Raw genomic sequence first — 23487 nt, 5'->3', positions numbered from 1 at the left:
ATCAACAGCGCCTCATTGAGACATTGTGAAAATGTTGAGTTTCTTTATTTTTAATGTTGCAGGAGACATTCAAATGATCCATGCTAACAACAGAGTGAAATCTGAGGAACAACAATCGTGGTCCCAGACAACTAGAGAGAAACAGCATGAATTCCAGTGTTTGGGAACGTTTGATGAACTCCCTGCTGTTGCATATCAGCAAATACACACAGGACAAATGTTGTACGAGTGTACTACATGTGGAGAGAGATTCAGAGCACATTCAGAGCTCACTGCCCATCAGAGCACACATACAGATGGACAGGCATGCCATTGTTTTCAGTGTGGGAAAGGCTTCATTCAGAAGTCTGATCTCAAGATACACCAGAGGATCCATACTGGAGAAAAAACATATCAGTGTTCTCAATGTGGACAAACCTTTACTCGATTATGTAATCTCAAACAGCATCAGATTATCCATACAGAAGAAAAGCCTCTGTGTGGAAAAGCCTTTGCTCGAAAATCTGATCTCAAGTATCATCAGAGGATCCATACTGGACAAAAGCCACATCAATGTTCTCAGTGTGGGAAAGCCTTTATTCGGCAGTCTGATCTCAAGAGGCATCAAGGGATCCATTCTGATGAAAAACCACATCAATGTTCTCAGTGTGGGAAAGCCTTTATTCGGCAGTCTGATCTCAAGAGGCATCAAGGGATCCATGCTGATGAAAAACCACATCAGTGTTCTCAGTGTGGGAAAGCCTTTGCTCGAATATGTCATCTCAAGGATCACCAAATGATCCATACTGGACAAAAGCCACATCAGTGTTCTCAATGTGGAAAAGCCTTTGCTCGAATATCTAATCTCAAGGATCATCAAATGATCCATACTGGACAAAAGCCACATCAATGTTCTCAGTGTGGAAAAGTCTTTATTCTGAAGTCTTATCTCAAGAAGCATCAAAGGATCCATGATGAAAATACATATCGGTGTTCTCAGTGTAACAAAATCTTTACTCGGAAATCTGATCTCAAGGATCATCAGATGATCCATACTAGGGAAAAACCACATCAGTGTTCTCAATGTGGAAAAGCCTTTGCTCACATATCTCATCTCAAGTATCATCAGATGATTCATACTGGAGAAAAACCACATCAATGTTCTCAGTGTGGAAAAGCCTTTATTCGGAAGTCTGATCTCAAGAATCACCAGATGACCCATACTGGAGAAAAGCCACATCAGTGTTCTCAGTGTGGAAAAAGCTTTGTTCAAATATCTCATCTCAAGAATCATCAGATGACCCATACTGGAGAAAAGCCACATCAATGTTCTCAGTGTGGGAAAGCCTTTGTTCGGAAGTCTGCTCTCAAGATCCATCAAAGGATCCATCCAAGGTCTTTAGTCCAAAGTCTAAACTAAAAATACATCGGCAGAGTGGTGTTTAGAGGAAACATATTTTCTATATGAACTAATTTTGTTTTAGCTGGTTGTTTAACACTAGCCTGGCCTCGGCCTGCCTACGTACTTCCGGTCTTCCGGCTATTTTTCAAACACTAAGAAGGCTCGACATAACTTGAAACATTGATCGAAGCATCATCAGTATCTCTACATATGAACTTGAGCATTAAGAACATTGTTCGTGTACACATAGTTTACTAAAAAGAAAGATTTTGGACAACTCGCACCTTGCAAGATGGCAGCGAGCAGAAAAAACGAGTTGTTCAAAACCTCTCCTTTTAGTAAACTCTGTGTACAAATTTCAAGTTTTTGCCTGAAATTGCACTGTGCCTACTTATAAGGGCATTGTTCACACCTCTTTTGTGGCCTACCATGAAATGTTTGACCTCTATAGAAAGTTGAGAACCTGTAGTTATCGTAGGAAACAGTCGAAATAACATGTGTGATGTACTGGCACAGAGTTACAGAGGCTAGAATAGTTTTACATTACAAGCATCTCTGAACTGACCACATTTCAGCCCTCTAGGTCACTTGATATCACGTAGAAACACAACTAAGCCCTAGCACCAGGTCTTGTGAAGCTGTGTGCAAAAGTAGATCAATATAGAATGAAAGTATAAGTGCTTTAGACCATTATTTGCCAATGCTCATGCGTTTTGTAAAATGCCTATGGAAACTCCCCGTAGGACTTTTGGTTACGCAAAATGCATATTGACAATCAAATGCTTAGTCTATCTTCTACACAAAGGAGTTCATGTGCAGTGAACTCCTTTGTGTAGAAGCATAATCCTGGTCTCAAATGAAAGGTAACACTTTGAGGTTCCTTGTGGACTATTTAGATTGTATGTCAGGTGTTCTGATATAGACTGATTACACAAATATGGAATAATGACAAATAAAGTCTCTATTTTTGCATTTACTTTGTTGGTTCAATGAGTGTGTATAAGATAGACTATACATCTGTACAACCAATATTGGAAAATACAACATGAAGATTAAATTTCTATGGATTCTTGTGAATGTTTCAGTACCCAATATGTTGCATCTACTTATTGTGCTGCAGCCAGAAGTCAGGGTAGCACCAAAAGCGGAGGAGGGGGAGGGGGGATTTTGGATGAAATTTAATTAAGACATAATAAGATTAATCTGAGAATGTAAAGCACTATACAGAATGTTCATGAAAAAAGTTGTCATTTTTGGATTCCCAAGAGTCAAAGCTTTCAAATGGTGTATAACATTACTCTCTTACACAGCAATATGGTACATACAATTGATTTAGAGTGTAGGGGGAGGGGAGTAACCGTCCCGCCTGCGGGACACTGAAGATTAACTGATTTCGGCCGATTCTAAGGGCCCAGCACTGAGAGGGAGCTCCCAGAGGGCCCAAATTTTCTAGCAGCACCTCATGCGGGGCATGATGCTTATATCAACTATAGTGATAAACCATGGTTACCCATGAAAACAAAAAACATGGTCATGGTTACTCACAAATCCATGGTTATTCTGTTATAGTAAAACCATGGTTAATTTCTGTAAGGGTCATAGTAAAACCATGGTTAATTTTTGTGAGGGTTGTTGCTCGTCTGTCGCATCAGTTGGTAACAGGTTTGCTCACATGACGCATGCAACAGCACTCAGATTTTCTAAAATTGTACATTAACTCCTCAATATCTATGAAGAAAAAAAACTCAAGTCATTTCAAGTCATTTGAATCAAGTTCATGTCAAGTCTCCAGTCATGAAGTCAAGTCAAGTCATTTATACATCTTGATCAAGCAGCTCTCAAGTCCTAAAAACACACAAACACAAATTCAGATTAGGAAGCTTTCAGGAGGAATGGAAGTTTTCTTCAGTTACCCATCCCATCACCATAAAGTGTGAAGTTCACAGCTCCACCCCAAACCCAGATCCCCTTCTTTGTGGAGTTTCAGCAGTGTAGTTATGACCAGGTCCACCTGTGGACCATCACATCTGTGAATAGAGATCATACATATGGAATTCCCTTCTTTTCATTCTCATTTGCATTCAATTAGCTTGTGCATCTGTTTGGTTACAGTAGGCTATAATCCTAATATGTCAGGATGAGGGGGTATTTTGCTATATTTCTCTGAAGGGTCGTGATCAGAAACATCTGACATTTTGTTTCAAAATGTGCTTTCCTATTCTTTTTAAGTGGCTTTTCTGCCTAAAATAAACGTCTATGTTTTTAAACATTTGAGAACAAAAATTCTACCAAAGATCTTCTGCCACACTCAAATAATTAAACCCTGGTCTACCAACAACCTAGGGTTTGTACTTGGATGGAAACGAGTGTTTCATTTTAAGCACAGACATTGTCTGAGATTCTGGTGCAGTGATAATACTATTAGCCTACCTCAAGATGTAATGTTCAAGCTAAAGGCATATTGCACTCTATCCTCATAGTTATACACAGGATATATACTACCTACTACATATGAAAATACATTATGAGAAGCATTCAGGTGGAATAGAACTTTTCTCCAGTTGACCATCCCACCCCCACAACCAGTTCACACCTCCACCCCACCCCCACCTGCCCTCCTTTGTGGAGTGGGTGCTATTTGAGTTATGGCCATGCGCACCTGTGGACCATCAGACGTAACAACCCTTCAAATGGAAGGCCCTCCCACAATCCTTTGTTATTCTGATTGACATACCAGCCCCTAGAGCTGATTGGTTATGTTAAAATCCAGGAGGCTAATGGGTCAGACAGGAGTAATATATAAACACCACACAGAGGGAACAGTTTACAGAAGTCATTTCTAGAAGCAACTTTTGCTAAACAGCTGAAGCTGAGCTGAACTGAAGCTTGAAATGTCAGGTTTCATACCGTCACAGCTGACCATGCCAGTGAAGAGTGAGAGAGAAGATGAAGAAGTTGATGATTTCGTAGCAGAGTTTTTGTATAAAACTCAGAAACAGAAAGAAGAGCCTGGACTGGATCATGGAACTCGGACTGAAATATTAATGTCACCACCTGAGGATATTAAAAAGGAAGAAATATCTGATTTAACAGAAAATGATCACACAGATCATTTTCCAAAAGGTGAGATCCTAAACAGTTTGTATTATAATTTAAAAGAATCACAATAATTACAAAGTGACACTTATATCAACAGCGCCTGATTGAGACATTGTGAAAATCTTGAGTTTCTTTATTTCTAATGTTGCAGGAGACGTTCAAATGATCCATGCTGACAACAGAGTGCAATCTGAGGAACAACAATTGTGGTGCCAGACAACTAGAGAGAAACAGCATGAATTCCAGTGTTTGGGAACGCTTGATGAACTCCCTGCTGTTGCATATCAGCAAATACACACAGGACAAATGTTGTACGAGTGTACTACATGTGGAGAGAGATTCAGAGCACATTCAGAGCTCACTGCCCATCAGAGCACGCATACTGACGGAAAGGCATGTCATTGTTTTCAGTGTGGGAAAGCCTTTTCTCGGAAGTCTGCTCTCAAGATGCATCAAAGGATCCATACTGGAGAAAAAACATATCGGTGTTCTCAGTGTAACAGAAGCTTTACTCAGAAGTCTGATCTCAAGATACACCAGAGGATCCATACTGGAGAAAAGCCATATCAGTGTTCTCAATGTGGAAAAGCCTTTACTCGGAAATCTAATCTCAGGCGTCATCAGATGATCCATACTGGAGAAAAGCCACATCAGTGTTCTCAATGTGGAAAAGCCTTTGCTCAAATATGTCATCTCAAGGATCATCAGATAATCCATACTGGAGAAAAACCACATCAGTGTTCTCAATGTGGAAAGGTATTTAGTCAAAAATGTAATCTCAGAACACACCAGAGGATCCATACTGGAGAAAAAACACATCAGTGTTCTCAATGTGGAAAAGCCTTTGCTCAAATATCTCATCTCAAGGATCATCAGATGAGCCATACTGGAGAAAAACCATATCAGTGTTCTCAATGTGGAAAGGCATTTAGTCAAAAATGTAATCTCAGAACACACCAGAGGATCCATACTGGAGAAAAACGACATCAGTATTCTCAATGTGGAAAAACCTTTGGTGATATATCTAATCTCAATCAGCATCAGATGATCCATACTGGAGAAAAGCCATATCAGTGTTCTCAATGTAACAAAATCTTTACTCGAATATCTCATCTCAAGTATCATCAGACGAGCCATACTGAAGAAAAACCACATCAATGTTCTCAGTGTGGGGAAGCCTTTATTTGGAAGTCTGTTCTCAAGAAGCATCAAAGGATCCATACTGGAGAAAAGCCACATCAATGTTCTCAGTGAAAGCCTTTATTCGGCTTTATTCTGTTCTCAAGACTCATCAAAGGATCCATCCAAGGTCTTTAGTCCAAAGTCTAAACTGAAAATACATCTGCACAGTGGTGTTTAGAGCAAAAATATGTTTTCGTTATGAACTAATTTTGTTTTAGCTGGTTGTTTAACACATGATTTCCAATACAAATTTCAAGTTTTTGCCTGAAATTGCACTGTAAAAAATGACGTTAGTCCACACACTGACCCATGCTTCTTCAGACACAGGGTATTCAGCCCGAAACGTCACACTGAGAACACAAAGGAGTTCTCAGTGTGCGGACTAACGTCATTTTTTATTTCTGAAGTATTCTGGTCCAGCACCTGTTTGAATCTGGATGTGCGCGTTCTTTTTTGTACTTTTTGAAATTGCACTGTGCCTACCTATAATGGCATTGTTCCCCCACCTCTTTTGGGGCCTACCATCAAATGTTTGACCTATAGAAAGCTGTGAACCTGTAGTTTTCGTAGGAAACAGTCAAAATAACTGTGTGATATACTGACACAGAGTTACAGAGGCTAGAATATATTTTTTTCTTTCTGCCGGATTACAAGCATCTCTGAACTGACCACATTTCAGCCCTCTAGGTCACTTGATATCACTTAGAAACACAACAGAGCCCTAGCACCAGGTCTCATGAAGCTGTGTGCAAAAGTAGATCAATATAGAATGAAAATATAAGTGATTTACACCATTATTTGCCATGGTATGCTCATGTGTTTTGTTAAATGCCTATGGACCCTATGGACCCCAGGACTTTTGCTTATCCAAAATGCATACTGACAATCAAATGCTTACTGGACATGAACCCCTTTGTGGACAAGCATAATCCTGGTCTCAAATGAAAGGTAACACTCTGAGGTTTCTTGTGGACTATTTAGATTGTATTCAATTGAAAAAAATATAATGTCCGCACTCCGCAACACTGCTCTTGACTCCCAATTATTTAATGCAACGTAAGAAGACCCAGCAGGGTCGAATTATATTTTTTCAATTGAGTATAGTTTTCTTTTGTTCTGCACCTGCCAGAAAGTGGGATGTGCACACTATAACTGTTTGCTATTTAGATTGTATGTCAGGTGTTCTGATATAGACTGACTACACAAAATATGGAATAATTACAAAAAGTCTCTATGTTTGCATTTACTTTGTTGGTTCAATGAGTGTGTATAAGAGACTATACATCTGTCCAACTAATATTGGATAATACAACACGAAGATTCGATTTCTATGGATTCTTGTGAATATTTCAGTATATGTGAATATTTTCCCAATATTTTCCCACAACAATCTACTTATTGTGCTGCAGCTAAACTGCAGCCAGAGGTCAAACTCCATTGATGTTTGTGCGCGTTCACATAAAAGGGGCGGGTTGCAGCGTGGTAACGCTTTAGAATAACATATGCTTATTATGTATTAACAGTGCATAATAAGCAGTTAACAATTCATTACTAACAGTTAGTTAACTGTTGTTATCCTTTAATAACATTAACTAACGGTTAACATGCAGCTTTTTAAGTTCCTTACAAGCATATTTGTTAACAGTTAACATGCAGCTTGTAAGTGTTAACAAGCAGCTTGTTAATGCTTGTTAATGGTGTATAAGACAAAGAGGTGGATAACTAATACGCTTATAAGACCTTTCTTACCTAGTGCATTTTGCAGCCCCCCAATCTAAAGCGAGGACCATGTAGCCTATTCTACAAGCCCAACCTTCTATCTCTATATATCTACTGCATCTATCTAGTTTGTTTAAGCTGTGAGAAATGCACCTTCAAAATTGCTGCAGCGAGCAGGAATTGAACCCCGGTCGCCTGTGGCAAAGAGTGAAGTACTACTGACTGAGCCACATTCCTGTCATTTAAATGTAATGATCATCTTGATTCTATATTCTGTTAATGTTCTATATCATACCAGTTATGCCTTTTACAAGTATGTTGCTGATAAAAAAAAAAGTTTAATTTCCATAATCTTTGTTCAGTGAACAGTCAGTTTGTCAGCAGTCTAAAGATATTATCAGAGGGGGTTAATCAAGGATCTTTGATATTATGCCAGCTTTGTTTATAGTTTGGTTACATAGCAACCGAGAGTTAAAGACGACAAGTGGGTGCGTTCAATGTCGCAAACATAGGCGAATGTTCGGGATCGATTTGAAACCTTTGCCTTGAACAGAGGCGAACATTTGTGGTCTGTTGCTGCATCAATGTCAATGGGAGACTTGTGGAATTTTACCAAAAATTGGTCATTATGTCTCTCTGGATTTGTTGAGGGTTTTTGGGGAAAATTTGTAAACAAAATAACTTAATATCAGACCATGCTACTGTCAGTTACTGTCCAGTTGCTAGCGAGTTAGCTAGCCGCCTATCTAAGGTATCGTAACACCCCCAATTATCACCACTTTTGTTCAGAAATTCTAAAACAACGATGTTTTTTAACACTTCAAAATAACATTTACTAAATGAACCTTACATTTTTCAGTAGCCATAGTTGTGTAGATTTGAACAAAATCTGGTTCGGTTCTTAACGGGAGCATTTACTGCCTGAAATATCCGATTTTGTTTACCATTTCGGAGTTATAGTGCTGGCCTGATGGGTCGCCTATTTACACCTTTTCAACGGCACATGGACGGTTAGACCGAGAATTTCGTCGTGAAATTAAAATTCCACTGGAGCTCCAAGCGGTTGTGTACACGCAGCCTTACAACACTGTTTACAGCTCCTCGAGTCACGGTAAAATGTCATTTTTGGTACATAGCTAATTTAAATACACCTATGTTGTGGGTGGTTGCGTTTCTATAGGAGTCCGCTGTCTTGGTTTGTATAGAAATGGATATTAAGTGACACATACACGCAAGACGGTGGAAATACGGGACCGGTGGAAATAGGGGGAGTTACATAGAGAACATTTTAAATGGAGAAGTGTAATTTCTTTAAAATGACAACTAGATGAATAACATTACTGACATTAGTTAAAGTGGATAGTTTATACTCAAGTGAACTTGCAACAGTATATTAAGTTTAAGCAAAGCTCCTCAACTGCTAGTCACTTGTCAGCACATAGCTGTGAACAAAATGTTGTGGTAAAGTAGCCTAGTTTAGCTCAGTTAGTAGCAAATCACTCTATGACTCAAGAGACCAGGGTTCAATTCCTGCTCACTGCAGCAATTTTGAAGGTGCATTTCGCACAGCTAAACCAAGATAGATAGATGCAGTAGAGATAGAAGGTTGGGCTTGTGGAGCTATAGGCTACATGGTCCTCGCTTTAGATTGGGGGGCTGCAAAATTTACTACAAATAAATAAGAAAGGTCTTATAAGCGTATTAGTTATCCACCTCTTTGTCTTATACAACATTAACAAGCATTAACAAGCTGCTTGTTAACACTTACAAGCTGCATGTTAGCTGTTAACAAATATGCTTGTAAGTCACTTAAAAGGCTGCTTATTAACACTTACAAGCGGCATGTTAACCGTTAGTTAATGTTATTAAAGGATAACAACAGTTAACTAACTGTTAGTAATAAATTGTTAACTGCTTATTATGCACTGTTAATACCTAATAAGCACATGTTATTCTAAAGCGTTACCGAAGTGGGCATATAGATTACAGTAATAAGGATAATTGAATGTTTAAGTAGCCCCATTGACTGATTTAGTGTATGCCTAATCCTGTGAACATTTCAGATGCAACACCGTTGCCAAACACACATGACAGCAGTTGAAAATGAAACACAAACACATTATTCAGAATAGTGGTTTATACAGTCATAGCTTGCATTAATATTTCTGAATTATGAAAACATGTAGGCCTAGTATGCTTATAGCCTTCAGAAGAGTTGGCCATCGCAAATAATAGTGGAAGGCCGATTATGGAGGGGGTTGAGGGAGGCATTCGGTCGGATTCTGGTGCTGTGGAAATGTGTAGCCTTTATGTGCAGGGTACAGTAATATGACATTCCATTCAATACGTTTGTTAAAATGGTGATTTTAATTTATTAGGCCTACTATATGTCTGATTTATTCTTGCTCAGATGTTCAGCATACTGTAGGCCTATGTCCGATTTATTTTCGGACATGCAGTATTCTTGCTCAGATGTTCAGCATCACCGATGGAATACATGAATGTCCACGTACGGGCATTGCTATGAGACGTCTTCCTAGATCATCTGACAAACATAACGAATTCCCTCGGCTGACAATCTATATCTTCATAGAGAATATCGTCCGGGTAGGCTATATATATTTTCTGGCGGTCTCTAAAACCCCTCGCCCTGCGAATAGAGTCCCTCACGATTTGCGCTCCAATGTCGTATGGATCATCCAGGTACGCCGACATGTCTCGGGAGAAATTGTTAGTGGAGGTGGTACTTATAAAGGGTGTGGTTAACGGAAACCTCGGGTTAACCAAGAACATAACCTGCTCGGAGCAGGTTTCAGATGCAGCGTAAATTGCCATGGCAGCATACCTCGGTTAAAACCTATCCACCTTTCGTAGTACGGGTTAATCGGGAAGTTACGCCACACGTGATCAAGTTACTCTCGAAGTTACCCAGATAAGCCAGTAACCCCGCTTCGTAGTACAGGCCCCAGTTGTTACATTTTCAAAACTCTAAACACAGTTAGCACAGCATCGGCCTTTTGTGGCCATACCATTCACACATTTCATGTCGTTTTCACACAATATGCAGTCAGTGAACATATTTCCACAATGCTTACAAAATGATGGATTGTTTTTGCAGTATTTACAAATGTTAACACACATCATCCCACAATAGCAAAAACAATATTCCAAACCTTAGATACAGTATAAAAACCTCTGCTTCTGCAATGATATCAGTTCAAAAGCAATATATCTCAGCTGATAATAAACAAACAATTCAATAATTGACACACAGCTTATTTATGTTGGGTAAATTGGGCCAATCACAGCTGATTCCAGTCTGGCTTAAAAGGAGGACTTTGAGGAGTGATGTTTTTGGAAACAGAAACAGAAAACTATAACTACACTATAATGTCTGGACGAGGAAGAGTAAGACCAAGGGGCCCAGGGAGAAGAGCAGGCCCAGTGGGAGGTGCAGTGAGAGGTGCAGGGTCAGGGAGAAGAGCAGGCCCAGTGAGAGATGCAGGTACAGTGAGAGGTGCAGGGTCAGGGAGAAGAGCAGGCCCAGTGAGAGGTGCAAGTTTTCCGTCATACGACGGATTTCCGTCAATTTGATTTTAGAAATGTCATATTTGAGATTGATGCAGATCCGATGAGAAAAAAAAAAATAGGAGGGGGGGGGACTATCACCTTTTCTTTTCCTTTTTTAAGGCAACTACAAATATTAGGTCCGATGAATTAATGTGTGTGATGGTAAATGTTTAAAGACCTAATAGTGTTCTTGAGAACTTTCTGTGTCTCAATCAGTGACCGCTCAAGAAGATAGCCTACGTCAGCCATGAGCTTCACTTTGTTTTTGTTCTACACGCTTGTCTCAATGGCCTGGGGCGTTTGCTTAAAAAAAAAGACACGTATGGAGGACTAATAACGGTCTAAAAGTTGGATTAAAATGACACAATCGAGACAGCTGATGAGGTTGGCCAATCCGTTTAACTTTTTTGGATATGATATTGTGAGCTCTATGTGCAAATTCGGAAAAGAAGTGTAGGCTGTGTTCTTTCCGTGCATCAATGTGGACAATTTCTTACTATCGCGAACTCTTGTCAGGGGAGGTCATTCATTTTGGGTGTCACCTATGACTTGAACAGATGTAGTAGCCACCCGATGTAGGCTACTATTATTGTTACAGTTTTTAATCAATGCAACTAACATTATGTACAGCGACGCAATATAAACCTAGCCTATGCAATTTATTATCCCGTCTGTTATGACATGTACAACAACGTTTTTCACAATTTGCGACGGAAGGTTTTGACTGAGCATGTTAACATAAAATAATAATAATATTGTCATCATCGCGAACTGTTTAGTAAGGGGGTCAGTCGTGTATGTTGACAAATAGTCAACTTAAAACTTTGCTATAAAATATTATTAATTTATAGCACAAAACCATAACCAGTAGGCCTACCAGAACCCTCGTGATATTAGCGCCATTTGTGTGCGTCTATTTGGCAAGGCCACTAGCTGTCATGGATGCGTTGTTGCTAAAGGAAGACAGGTGTCAAAAGTTAAAAAATAAATGGAGATGGGCGGCTGTTGGAAATAGGGGAGAACTAACAAGCCATGGTGTAAAGAAATTAAAGTGCCAGGGGTTTGCTTTTGCGCGGTTTGCTGCAAAAAAATTGTTTATGGATGCAATAGGAAAACGTTTTAGTACGCCACCAATCAGAAGACCGCCATAAGATTAACGTTCGTGCATTTCAGGACATCTTCCCCACCTGGTGCAACTAGCCACCACAACAGCTACGTTTATCTACTGACCGTTTTTACGTTTAGAAAGTAGGCTACTGCACGCGATGTTCTTTCATAGCTAACACGACCTGTCCCTCACCATATCGCAACCTCTTGTCAACCTTATACAATCTGTTGCTGAAGACAAAAGCGCCCTCTCCAGATTGTCGTTATCAAATGTGCAGACAGCCTGCATGAGCACACACAGTATTGCTGCTCATTGGAAAACTGAGTTGTCTGTAAAACTCAAAATTACCATGTTTTCATTAAATGCGGATGAGGCAACAAATGGAAATATGAACAATATCTAGAACGTTCTGATTCGTTGATGATGAGGAGGAAATTGGAAGTCTTGCAAACTTGATTTTATAGATTGTTAATAGAAGTTAAAGCCTTTCTACAATATTGCTGCAGTAGAAAAGAACAGCAATGGCTTATCAGCAATGGTCAGGGATGGTACTAAAATATATTTTTGTTCATCAGGAAAACTCAATCTCAATCAAGAACACTCTCAATTCGCCTTATTCACATGGTGGCCATTGGCAGCTAAAACGAGGCTACAGGGTACACAACCCATAGGATTGTTATGTTCTATGCATTCACCTGTAGGTGGCATTAATTATATAGTAAGTGTCCCCTGTAGCCTCGTTTTGGTTTAAACAATGGCCGCCATGTGAATAAGGCGAATACTCCCTTTACTTTGCTGTTTGCGTCTTTTTGTACATTAAAAACCAATAGGTCGCGAATGCAAAAGGGGTGCTATCTCTATAGGTAGATATGAACGTATGACTTATGGCCTGAAAAAAGTTCAGTCAAACGATTTTTTTTCACTTTAATCCCTGGAGGTGCAGTGAGAGGTGCAGGGTCAGGGAGAAGAGCAGGCCCAGTGAGAGATGCAGGTGCAGTGAGAGGTGCAGGGCCAGGGAGAAGAGCAGGCCCAAGGAGAGGGCAAGGTAGAGGTGTTAGAATGCGTGGTGGTGGCATTCCAAGGGCTGCAAGAACAGTAGTCAGTGATGAAATTCGTGCCACTATCATTGACCATGTATTCAACCACGGTCTTTAACTAAGAGAGGCTGGTGAAAGAGTGCAGCCCAATTTGAGGCGGTCAACGGTTGCCTCCATTATACGCGTCTTTCAACAAACCAACAGGTAAGTACTGCATTTTACATGGATTGTTTCTATTCTCACTTGGCATGTCAATATGGTCATACAGTAATGCATATGTTGAATGTTTTGTCCCTCTAAAGAATGCAACGTCTTCCACCCTCTGGGGGAAGAGGAAAGCTCCTCAATAATGATCAAGAGCTTGCCATTGTAGAAATGGTTGTTGCAAATAATGCAATAAAGCTGCATGAAATTAAAACTAGAATTGTGGAGGACCATGAGATATTTCACAATATTGATAGCATCAGCCTCACAACCATCACACGGACATTGTCACCATCACAGGGACACTGTTCCCTTTGAGAGGAACAGTGAGAGAGTCAAGGAGCTACGACGACAATATGTCCAGGTATAGTGTGTATTCAATTCAATGTCCAGTTCTATAAGTTTTGCACTTTGCAAGTAGGTAACTTACACAGTAATAGGTTACAGTACAGTATGGTATACAGTAATGACATGACTCACATAAACTTTGTTTCAGAGAGTTATGGAATTGGAGGCAGGATTCAATCTGGCCAAAAGGCGTCGACGTGGGCGAAATGTTATCGGAAAAAGGGCCACAGTTACTGTGCCAGGACAGAGAGGGGCAAACATTACCATGTGTGCAGCAATTGGAAATGCAGGATTACTCCTTCACAGATGTCAGGTTGGACCCTACAATACCGAGCGCCTCCTTGCCTTTCTCAATGATCTCCACCAGCGCCTGGTTCCAGAGCAGGAGGGTGAAAACATGAGGACAATGTGGCTTCCCATCATTCGCAAGCAATAACAGCATGAAGTCCACCCAAGACTGGTACGCCTCTTCCTTCCACCCTACTCACCCTTCCTCAACCCCATAGAGGAGTTCTTTTCTGCATGGAGGTGGAAGGCTTATGACCATCAGCCACATGACCAGATGTCCCTCATTGAAGCCATGGATGCTGGCTGCAGGGACATCACAGTTGATGATTGCCAAGGGTGGATCCGACATACCAAGCGGTTTTATCCCAGGTGCATCGCCTTGGATAACATCAGATGCGATGTTGATGAAAACATGTGGCCTAACCCTGAAGATCGCAGAGATTAGATAGAGTAATTTTGTGTTTTTTTAGTTCCCCCATTTTTATCTGGGCTATTTGCTGTTTTTTTTTGTTCAGAATGCTCTTTTGTGTGTTTTATGGATATTTTGTTCACTGTAATCAGTACTGTAAAGAAATTCTGTTATATCATACCGTAAACACCTGTACCTCCTGTAGTAAACAGTAAAGGGAAAAAAAAACTGATTTGCTTTTTACTGGAATGCTTTTGAATGTGGACATTACATGTGGACATACAGTTCCCAACCAAGACATTTAGTGTAAAAACGATGGATTGCATGTTTTGCATGCAAATACCTGTAAAACTGAAACATAAAAGTCTATGCAGTTTTTGTAATGTCAACAATAGCCAGTATTTTGAAACCTGGTGTACTTTGATTGACTGCATGTACCTTGTGAAGTGAAAACAAGTGTTATTCTTTGACAGAATAATTTTATTTTGAGTCAGATTTCCAGTGTTTTGGTAAAGTTAGTGTGTGTAGAGAAAGATGTGTTAGTAGTATATTTAACAAAATGTGTTTTTGAAAAGACAATTATCCATTTGGCCAGTTGTGTTTTGTAGGTGTGAGTCTGTGTTAAGAGTTTAGAAAAAGTATCTGAAGTATGGGTAAGCGCTTGTTAGCGATTGAAAAAAACTGTAATAAGATTAATCTGAGAATGTAAAGCACTATACAGATTGTTCATAAAAAAAGTTGTCATATTTGGATTCCCAAGAGTCAAAGCTTTCAAATGGTGTATAACATTACTCTGGTACATAGCAATACGGTGCATACAACCGTCCCGCCGGCGGGACACTGAAGATTAACTGGTTTCGGCCGATTCTAAGGGCCCAGCACTAAGAGGGAGCTCCCAGAGAGCCCACATTTTCTAGCAGCACCCCTGCGGGGCATGGTGTCTATATCAACTATAATGATAAACCATGGTTACCCATGTTACCCATGAAAACAAAAAACAATGTCATGGTTACCCACAAATCCATGGTTATTCTGTCATAGTAAAACCATGGTTAATTTCTGTAAGGTTCAGTAAAACCATGGTTAATTTCTGTAAGGGTCATAGTAAAACCATGGTTAATTTTGTGAGGGTTGTTGCTGGTCTGTCGCATCAGTTGGTGACAGGTTTGCACTCAGATTTTCTAAAATTGTACATTAAGTCCTTAATATCTATGAGGAAAAAAACGCAAGTCATTTCAAGTCAATTGATTCAAGTTTATCATGAATAGCAAGTCAAAGTCAAGTCTTTTATACATCTTGATCAAGCAGCTCTCAAGTCCTAAAAACATACAAACACAAATTCAGATTAGGAAGCTTTCAGGAGGTTTTGTTCCAAACCTCTTACCTGATCACGTCACATCTGAGTCAATGGGCTAGACCAGTGCCAAAAAGATAGAACATGGTCAAGCAAATAATTTTTGTTTCATGAAAATATATTTGTTTTATAATGTAACCTTTACAGATAATTTCTCATCTTTTGCTACTGAATGTCCAACCGTTCCAGGATACACAAATACGGGTCAGCTGAATGTATGCTAGTTTACCTCCCAGTGTTAAACTCAGTGATTACGAATACTTCACAACTTGTAGAGTAAAGTGACATTCAATGTAGACTTCATAAGATATTCATGAAATATTTACAAAGGCTGGAAAGAATAATGGCAATGCTGCTTTGTGATTGTTGGACTTTTATTTTGACAAGTTCTCGTCGTTCTGTCTTCCACATTCATGAAAGGTTTGGTATGAATGTTGAGTCATGTCTCATGAAACAGTCATGAATGCTTTATGTGCAGTTAATGACAGCTGCTATGAATGTGTTACGAACTCACCCATCAAGTAAAGTGTTACCGAAGTTTTCTTCAGTTACCCATCCCATCACCTTAAAGTGTGAAGTTCACACCACCACCCCAACCCCTCCCAGGTCCTGTCCTATTTATTTATAAAAAAAACTCTTATTACAATGTTATTAATCCCTTATTACTCCCCCCCCCCTCTTTTTAGTCTATTAAGTTCTCCACCCCAGTTCACCCCATTTTTCCATTTCCCCTAGACTAACCCAGGACTTTTACTTTTTATTATTCATTTTCACCTTACACAATTTAGATGTCTTTACCTTTTATTTCTGCAGTGTCGTGTTTATTTTCAAAGGTTGTTTCTCATGAATTTTACACTTTTGATTTTTAGCACTTATAGCACTTTTTGATTTCTAGCACTTCTAGCACTTTTCCTGGTTTTAGTCTATCCCTTACTCCCAGCCCCAATTCTTGCACTTACTTTTTTCTTTTAGCCCCAGTCCCTAGTTTTAACCCCACCCAGCTGCTTGGCCCAAACCCCAACCCCTAAACCTAACCCCCAGCCCCCACCCCTTAACCTAACCCCCAGCCCCCACCCCTTAACCTAACCCCCATCCCTAAACCTAACCTCCACCCCTTAACCTAACCTCCACCCCTTAACCTAACCCCCATCCCTAAACCTAACCTCCAACCCTAAACCTAACCTCCACCCCCCACCCCTTAACCTAACCCCCATCCCTAAGCCTAACCTCCACCCCTTAACCTAACCTCCAACCCCCACCCCTTAACCTAACCCCCATCCCTAAACCTAACCTCCAACCCCACCCCTTAACCTAACCCCCATCCCTAAACCTAACCTCCAACCCCCACCCCTTAACCTAACCTCCAGCCACTTGGCTAATTATATATTTTTTATTTACATATTATTATATTTTATTTTGACAGTTGACCTCTTTCATACCCTTATTCCCTTCCCTGTTGGTGTGGTTGGATCCAATCGGCCAGTGCACTCACAGTCACCCACTCCACCAAATATCATGTTCCCCTAACCCAACCCCAGCAGGGTTGCCAACTCTCACGCATCTGGTGTGACACTCACGCTTTCAGCACCAATCTCACGCTCTCACGCACACTCAAGAAATGTCACGCCAAATCCATTCTTTTTTTTGCAATCCGTTCATTTTTTGTTGATGACTAGACTAAACCACAGCATTGTTTCTAAATGACAGGATATGAGTTTAAGGCATACATATGTCTAGACCAACAGCAGGTAGGTCTATTATCCGCCTACAACGTTCTCAGCGCAGTTTTCTCTGATTGTTGATTCGCTGACTAGGCTATTTTAATCCGGTCCGCAACACCTTCACGGAACACGCTGCTATTTAGACATGAGGCAGACCGATAAAGTGTGGCCATCCATTCTTCTCTAGGAACTCGCGAAGTAGCCTCACAGACATCACATGAAATAACTTTTTCTCATCTTTTATAAGGTGCTATAGCCTCTATTTGCTGCGATAAACGGTTCGCGAGAAAATTAACTTTCAAGAAATAATCATATTAGGCTACTATAGCTCTGCGCTCATTTCAATTCATATAGGAGGAATATCTCACAAACTTGTCGTTCCACGCATGACAAACCGTAAACCAGAATAAACAGCAGACCTTACCGAACACAAAGATGTAATGCAATCCCCTGTACAATAAGCCGTTCCAGAGTAATCCGGTTTTAAAATGGTAGCAAATTTCTATATGGTCTCCAATTTTGGGCTTTAAGTGTCTTAAAACTGAGCTGTGCTTAAATACCTACATATGGGTAAATATTAAAATCAGAGGATATAGGCTACAGCTCATGGCTGTATGCCTATAAGAGTTTGTCGATGTAGCCATAATTATTTGTTTTCACAAAATGCTAAGCATGCATGTATTTAAGTGTCTTAAAAAAGTGTGCTTATATTGGTTAATGCATAATTTCATAACAGGCCAAATAGAAAATAAATGTTAAATATAGCCTAGACATAATATTAAAATCAGATGATTTAGGATAGTATAGAGTTAGATAAAGTTGGATGGCTCCAGAACTCACACCAGTGGATTGGGTCTTAAAGGAGCCACACCACTTTTATGACACTATAGCTGTTCTGTTGACCTTTAGATTTGTTGCTACTGGGCATGAAGGGCAGGTCAATTATGAGTTCTGTCCAACATTGATGGTAGGTTTAGAAAAAAATCAGCACATTTTAATCATATTGCAATAATACCAATAACCGTGATAATTTTGGTCATGATTTTTCATCAAATGTTCATACTGTATTTCTAGTGGCTGGTAGACTTTGGAATCCACCAGCCACAATGGTAGGTGGAAAAAAATATTCCATCCCTGATACATACGTACACTCATACACACATTCATCTCAATCTGTCTATTTCTTTCCACAAAACTCGCCAAAAGTCATCATTTAAGGGGTTATTTTTACATTTTTTCTACTGAGCTACTACCTTTTTCAGGGGGACAGGGGGTTCATGTCTGTGCCCAGGGGCCCAGTGGCTCGTAATCCTTCCATGCCACGGGGTTAAAACACTGGTCTTGTTTTCAAGTGCAATCAATAATTTAATTGTACATTTTGAAGAAACTTTTTCCATTCTATTAGGTTTTTAAAAAAAAACCATAAATCAGGGATTATACTGTACATAGCAAAAAAGTCAGGGGACAGACATTTTTAAAATTAGGTTTAGGGAAAAAATTAACGCACACGCACTACGACTTCACAAAATCTCACTCCAGCCAAACACCCAAAGTTGGCAACTCTGCCCCAGCTCCCATTAGCATTAGCATTCACATAACCGGCGTATTGTAGGCTACAGAATGGACACTATAAAATTCAAAATTGACCGAGGTCCTCCGACGTCCTCATTGTGATATAGTAAAAGGGGGCGGGGCTTGGGATCGGTCAATTGAGGAAAAGTCATGAAACATGAAGCAAAAAAAAAAAAAAGTGAACCATATATTTTATGATGTTAAACGTTGCTTGGGGTCAAATTGATAACATGAGGGTTAACTGTTCAACTTATGTAGCTGAACGGATACATGTGTTATCATAGCGTTATGTTTGTCTTACCGGTGTCTTGTCCTGTTATGTATAAGAATGTGAGCTGTGTGTTTAAAATGACGGTGAAACTTCCAGGTCAACAGGAAGTGACCCGAAGTTTTGTGATTTAATATTTGTTGCCGTTTTGGCTATGTCAAAGTGAGCAATGTAGTGAAGTATATTATTTTTTATATATATCTAGTGTAATGGAGAATTGAAAAATGGCTGTATTAGCTTTTGGTGTTAGTTCACCTGGAACACCCCTGTTATTAAGTGTGAATTGGTATGCTCCAATTCCAGTGCTGATTCTCAGGCCTATTTAGGCTGGGACTAGCAGTCAATAGGGAGGGCAGTACAGTAGGTGACAGGATGTGAGTCCTTATGTTCTCAACAAAGGTTTCACTTGTTTAAAGGGAAACTTGGCAGGATTTCCCCCTCTGCTGGAGAAATTGTGCATTATGCTATTTCAAACTGTGGAAAAAGGTAACGATAAAGCACACGATTTAAAACAAGTTTCTTGTTCCTCTCTTCTCTTTCCGGGACGGTAGTCTCAATGTTGCAAGGTTGGTTTTCCGCCTGGGGACGCTAGGGGCAGCGGGAAAAGTCACCATTTTCAGGTCATTTAACCATCCAAATGATTTCTAAATGGGTTTATTACGTTGAAATAGTTGCCAAGTTCCCCTTTAAGGTCATTTATTGTTATTGCTGGCTAAACTTATTATATATTTGATTTTTTGACTACCATGTAATTTTTGTTTCATTTATTGAAAGTATTTTTTCCCCTTCTTCTTTCTTTTGTTATTTTTTATTATTGTCTATATTGCCAAGCATTGGCCCTAATTTGGGAAAATCCCATCTTCCAACTGTACTGCTGAGTCCTACTGTCCAACTAGCTCGAGACTGCACTCCTACATCTACCCTCAACACACACCTTCTCAAGTCTCTCTCTATGTATGTGTGTGTGTGTGTGTGTGTGGAGTCTGTCGTTTCATAGTAAAGAGAATATCATTGTGTATTTATGTATTTGCATGAGTGTGCATGTAAAGTGTAATTTCAAAGTGAAGAAAATGGCATTGTGTGTGTGTGTGAAGTCTACAATTTCATGGTAAAGAGAATGTCATTGTGTATGTGTGTGTGCGTGTGTTCGTGCGTGTCTGTATGTGTGTGTGTGTGTGTGTGTGTGTGTGCGTGCGTGCGTGTCTGTATGTGTGTGTGTGTGTGCGTTCGTGCGTGTCTGTGTGTGTGTGTGTGTGTGTGTGCGTGCGTGTTTGTATGTCCTAGTGATTAGTGGTTTCTAAAGTGCATCATGAGCTCTGCCTTCATGAGTGTCTCTCTGAAGTGAAAGGACCGAGAGTGACAGGGATCGATAAAGGATGATTTTCCTCTCCTTCTCCCATCAATCACTGCTATCGAGCCCCGTGGAGCCCTGCATTGATTAGCCATTGTCTGGACACTTGCAGCCTCCGCCACTGGTCACTCACTGGTTACACACACACACACATCTGTACACACACATATCTGTACACACACACATCTGTCACTCAGTCTCCACTACACCAGGTCCAACTCACGCCAACTTTTTAGTAAATTAGCTTCTTGGCGTCTAGCCCAGAGTTAGAAAAGAGCATACAGACCCTTCTCTTCTCTGTTCGTGCAATAACTCCCTTCTATATGCTTTCTATAGGCTAACGGGTCTAAGCCACTTCCAGTGAATTATGCTAAGCTAGGCTAACGTGTCAGACTGGGTTATTGCACAGTGAATTATGCTAAGCTAGGCTAACATGTCAGACTGGGTTATTGCACGGACAGGGAAGAAAAGGATACATATCCTCTTATCTAACTCTGGGGTAGATGACAAATAAGCTCAGTTGGCTTGTTCCTTTCAAGGAAACAGAATGTATTCTTTAGCTTGTTTGGAGCCTATATATCATGACTGGAAAAAAAAATACAATATCACACAAGTCAAAGTCAGCTTTATTGTCAATTTCTTCACATGTTCCAGACATACAAAGAGATCGAAATTACGTTTCTCACTATCCCACGGTGAAGACAAGACATATTTTACCAATTTTAAGTCCACAGACAAACATAACATTCAAGTAAACAAAAAAGTAAGTAAATAAGTAAATAAGAGGGCACATATAATAATGAAAAATAGAGCAGCAAAATTTTGTTGAAATTGTGCATAGACAGTCAATAAAAAACCAGTGCAAAGTCAGGCCAATAAGAGGCTTGGGTAGTTCTGTTTGACCTGAGTAATGAAGAAAGTGGCATAGTGGTGCAAGTTATGTAAGAGCAGCAGAAGTGTTGTGTTTTCAGGACAACAACACCAAGTTGTAAAGTGTACAAGTGCAAGTGTTCAAGTGTGCAAGTGGAGTAGTGCAGGCGCCATTGTGGGTCCAATGTCCAGGATGTTATGTAGCTGAGGGTGGAGGGGAGAGGAGGGAGAGAGTTCAGCATCCTTACAGCTTGGTGTATGAAGCTGTTGGTGAGTCTGGTAGTCTTGGGAGCGCAGGCTTCTGTACCTCTTCCCAGAGGGCAGTAGATCAAACAGATTGTGAGCGGGTGACTTGCATCACTCACAATTTTTGGTCGCCTTGCGGGTGAGGTGGGTGGTGTAAATGTCCTTCAGGGAGGGGAGTGAAGCACCAATGATCCTTCCAGCTGTGTTCACTATGCGCTGCAGGGCTTTCCTGTTGTATTCAGTGCAGCTTCCGCCCCACACAGCGATACAGCTGGAGAGGATGCTCTCAATGGTGCCTCGGTAGAATGTGGTCATGATGGCTGGTGGAGCACTTGCTCTAAGCCTGAGTTTCCAAGAGGAAGTACAGGCTGGCTGAGCTCTCTTAGCCAGTGATGCAGTGTTGGTGGTCCAGGAGAGGTCTTCGCTGATGTGCACCCCCAGGAATTTGGTGCTGCTCGCTCTCTCCACCACAGCACCGTCGATGGTCAGTGGCAGGTGTTGGGTGTGACCTCTCCGGAAGTCAACAACAATCTCTTTGGTCTTGCTGGACGTTCAGCAGGAGGTTGTTGTCCCTGCACCACGTGGTCAGATGGTGGAGCCTCCAACCTGTATTGAGTCTCGTCGCCCTTGGTGATGAGACCCACCAGAGTTGTGTCGTCAGCAAATTTCACTATGTGATTGTTGTCTCAATGTCTCAATGATAGATTCACTGTTCACCTGAAATAGTACACTCAAAAACTACATTTACTTTCAACCCTGGTGCAAGTTCTGTTTTTGGCTGATAGTCTTAAGGAGCAAAAAGTTGCATATTTCTTTAAGGGATGTTGTTTTTTGGATGCAGAACAGGGTAGGGATATTCCTCCTCTTCTTCATCATTGCTGCTTTAATCTGCCTAACTCTATTTAAGGATTGGTCCTGTGTCTGTCTAGACTCCACACCACACCAGGGTCGACACACAGATGCACTATGGGAAACACAGGTGCACTATGGGAAACACAGATGCACTGTGGGAAACACAGCTGCACTATGGGAACACACAGCTGCACAATGGGAACCACAGGTGTCTGCGCTGATCAGGTATTTTTTCTTCTGCTCTGTAGTGACAGCCACAAACACTAATGTGTGGTGGGATTCCCCACGAGAGCAATGTGTGAACAGGCAGCACGCACACGTTGACACCCCCAGTGCAGACGTGTTGCGATATTGCCGTGATTGTGTGAAATGAGGGCTTCTCGAACCCCCCACCCACCCACACACACAGGCTAACCTGTCCTCCCACCAGCTCTATTCCCGTGGGAGTATGAAGAAGCATATGCTTTAAAGGACCTCCTCACTGTGCCACTGGCAGAGGTGTTAAGCACTAAAGCCCTAAACTTCCTTTGTGACATGCGGTGGAAATACTATCGATTTGATGAGACCTGCCTCCCTTCATCAGCAACTCATAAACAGCACACTCTAAGTGCACACAATTCTAACACATAAATAGCGCACTCTAAGTGCACACAATTCCAACACACAAACAGCACACTAAGTGTGTACACTATTCCGATCTAAAGATCGGCCACTTCCATAGCCAGCCATTAAGTGAAATTTGCTCACGACGCTGCACTAATGCTTTATGTAAAGCACTTGGCTGACTGTTCATCTCAGTCCCACTCAGGTGAACATGGCGTCCTTACATAATGAGACGTGACTGAGAGACCTCATCACGCTCACAAATAACCGGCCCCTCAGTGACTACTGACAGGGTACTTGCCTCG

General features: G+C 40.7%; 1 protein-coding gene across 1 annotated transcript; it reads left to right on the top strand.

Moving 5' to 3' along the window:
• The first annotated feature begins 217 nt into the window (after nt 1-217).
• Nucleotides 218-22800, top strand: LOC125284351 (zinc finger protein 585A-like). Its single transcript, XM_048228266.1, has 3 exons — nt 218-1338; nt 4825-5469; nt 22674-22800. Exons 1-3 carry the CDS (start codon nt 218-220, stop codon nt 22798-22800), a joined length of 1893 nt encoding a protein of 630 aa, XP_048084223.1.
• The last annotated feature ends 687 nt before the right edge of the window (nt 22801-23487 follow it).

The sequence above is a fragment of the Alosa alosa genome, chromosome 19 (genome assembly GCF_017589495.1).
Source record: "Alosa alosa isolate M-15738 ecotype Scorff River chromosome 19, AALO_Geno_1.1, whole genome shotgun sequence".
Classification (NCBI taxonomy): domain Eukaryota; kingdom Metazoa; phylum Chordata; class Actinopteri; order Clupeiformes; family Clupeidae; genus Alosa; species Alosa alosa.
The sequence above is the reverse complement of the archived record's forward strand: the minus strand, read 5'-3'. Positions and strand labels throughout refer to the sequence as shown.

What these genes read in the sequence shown, in the direction of transcription:
- LOC125284351 (XM_048228266.1), top strand. Translation starts at nt 218, where the DNA reads ATGTTGTACGAGTGTACTACATGTGGAGAGAGATTCAGAGCACATTCA. An exon ending in GGGAAAGCCTTTGTTCGGAA is followed by an intron (nt 1,339 to 4,824) that starts GTCTGCTCTCAA and finishes AGAGAGATTCAG; the next exon opens with AGCACATTCAGAGCTCACTG. An exon ending in ACTGGAGAAAAACGACATCA is followed by an intron (nt 5,470 to 22,673) that starts GTATTCTCAATG and finishes ACACCACACCAG; the next exon opens with GGTCGACACACAGATGCACT.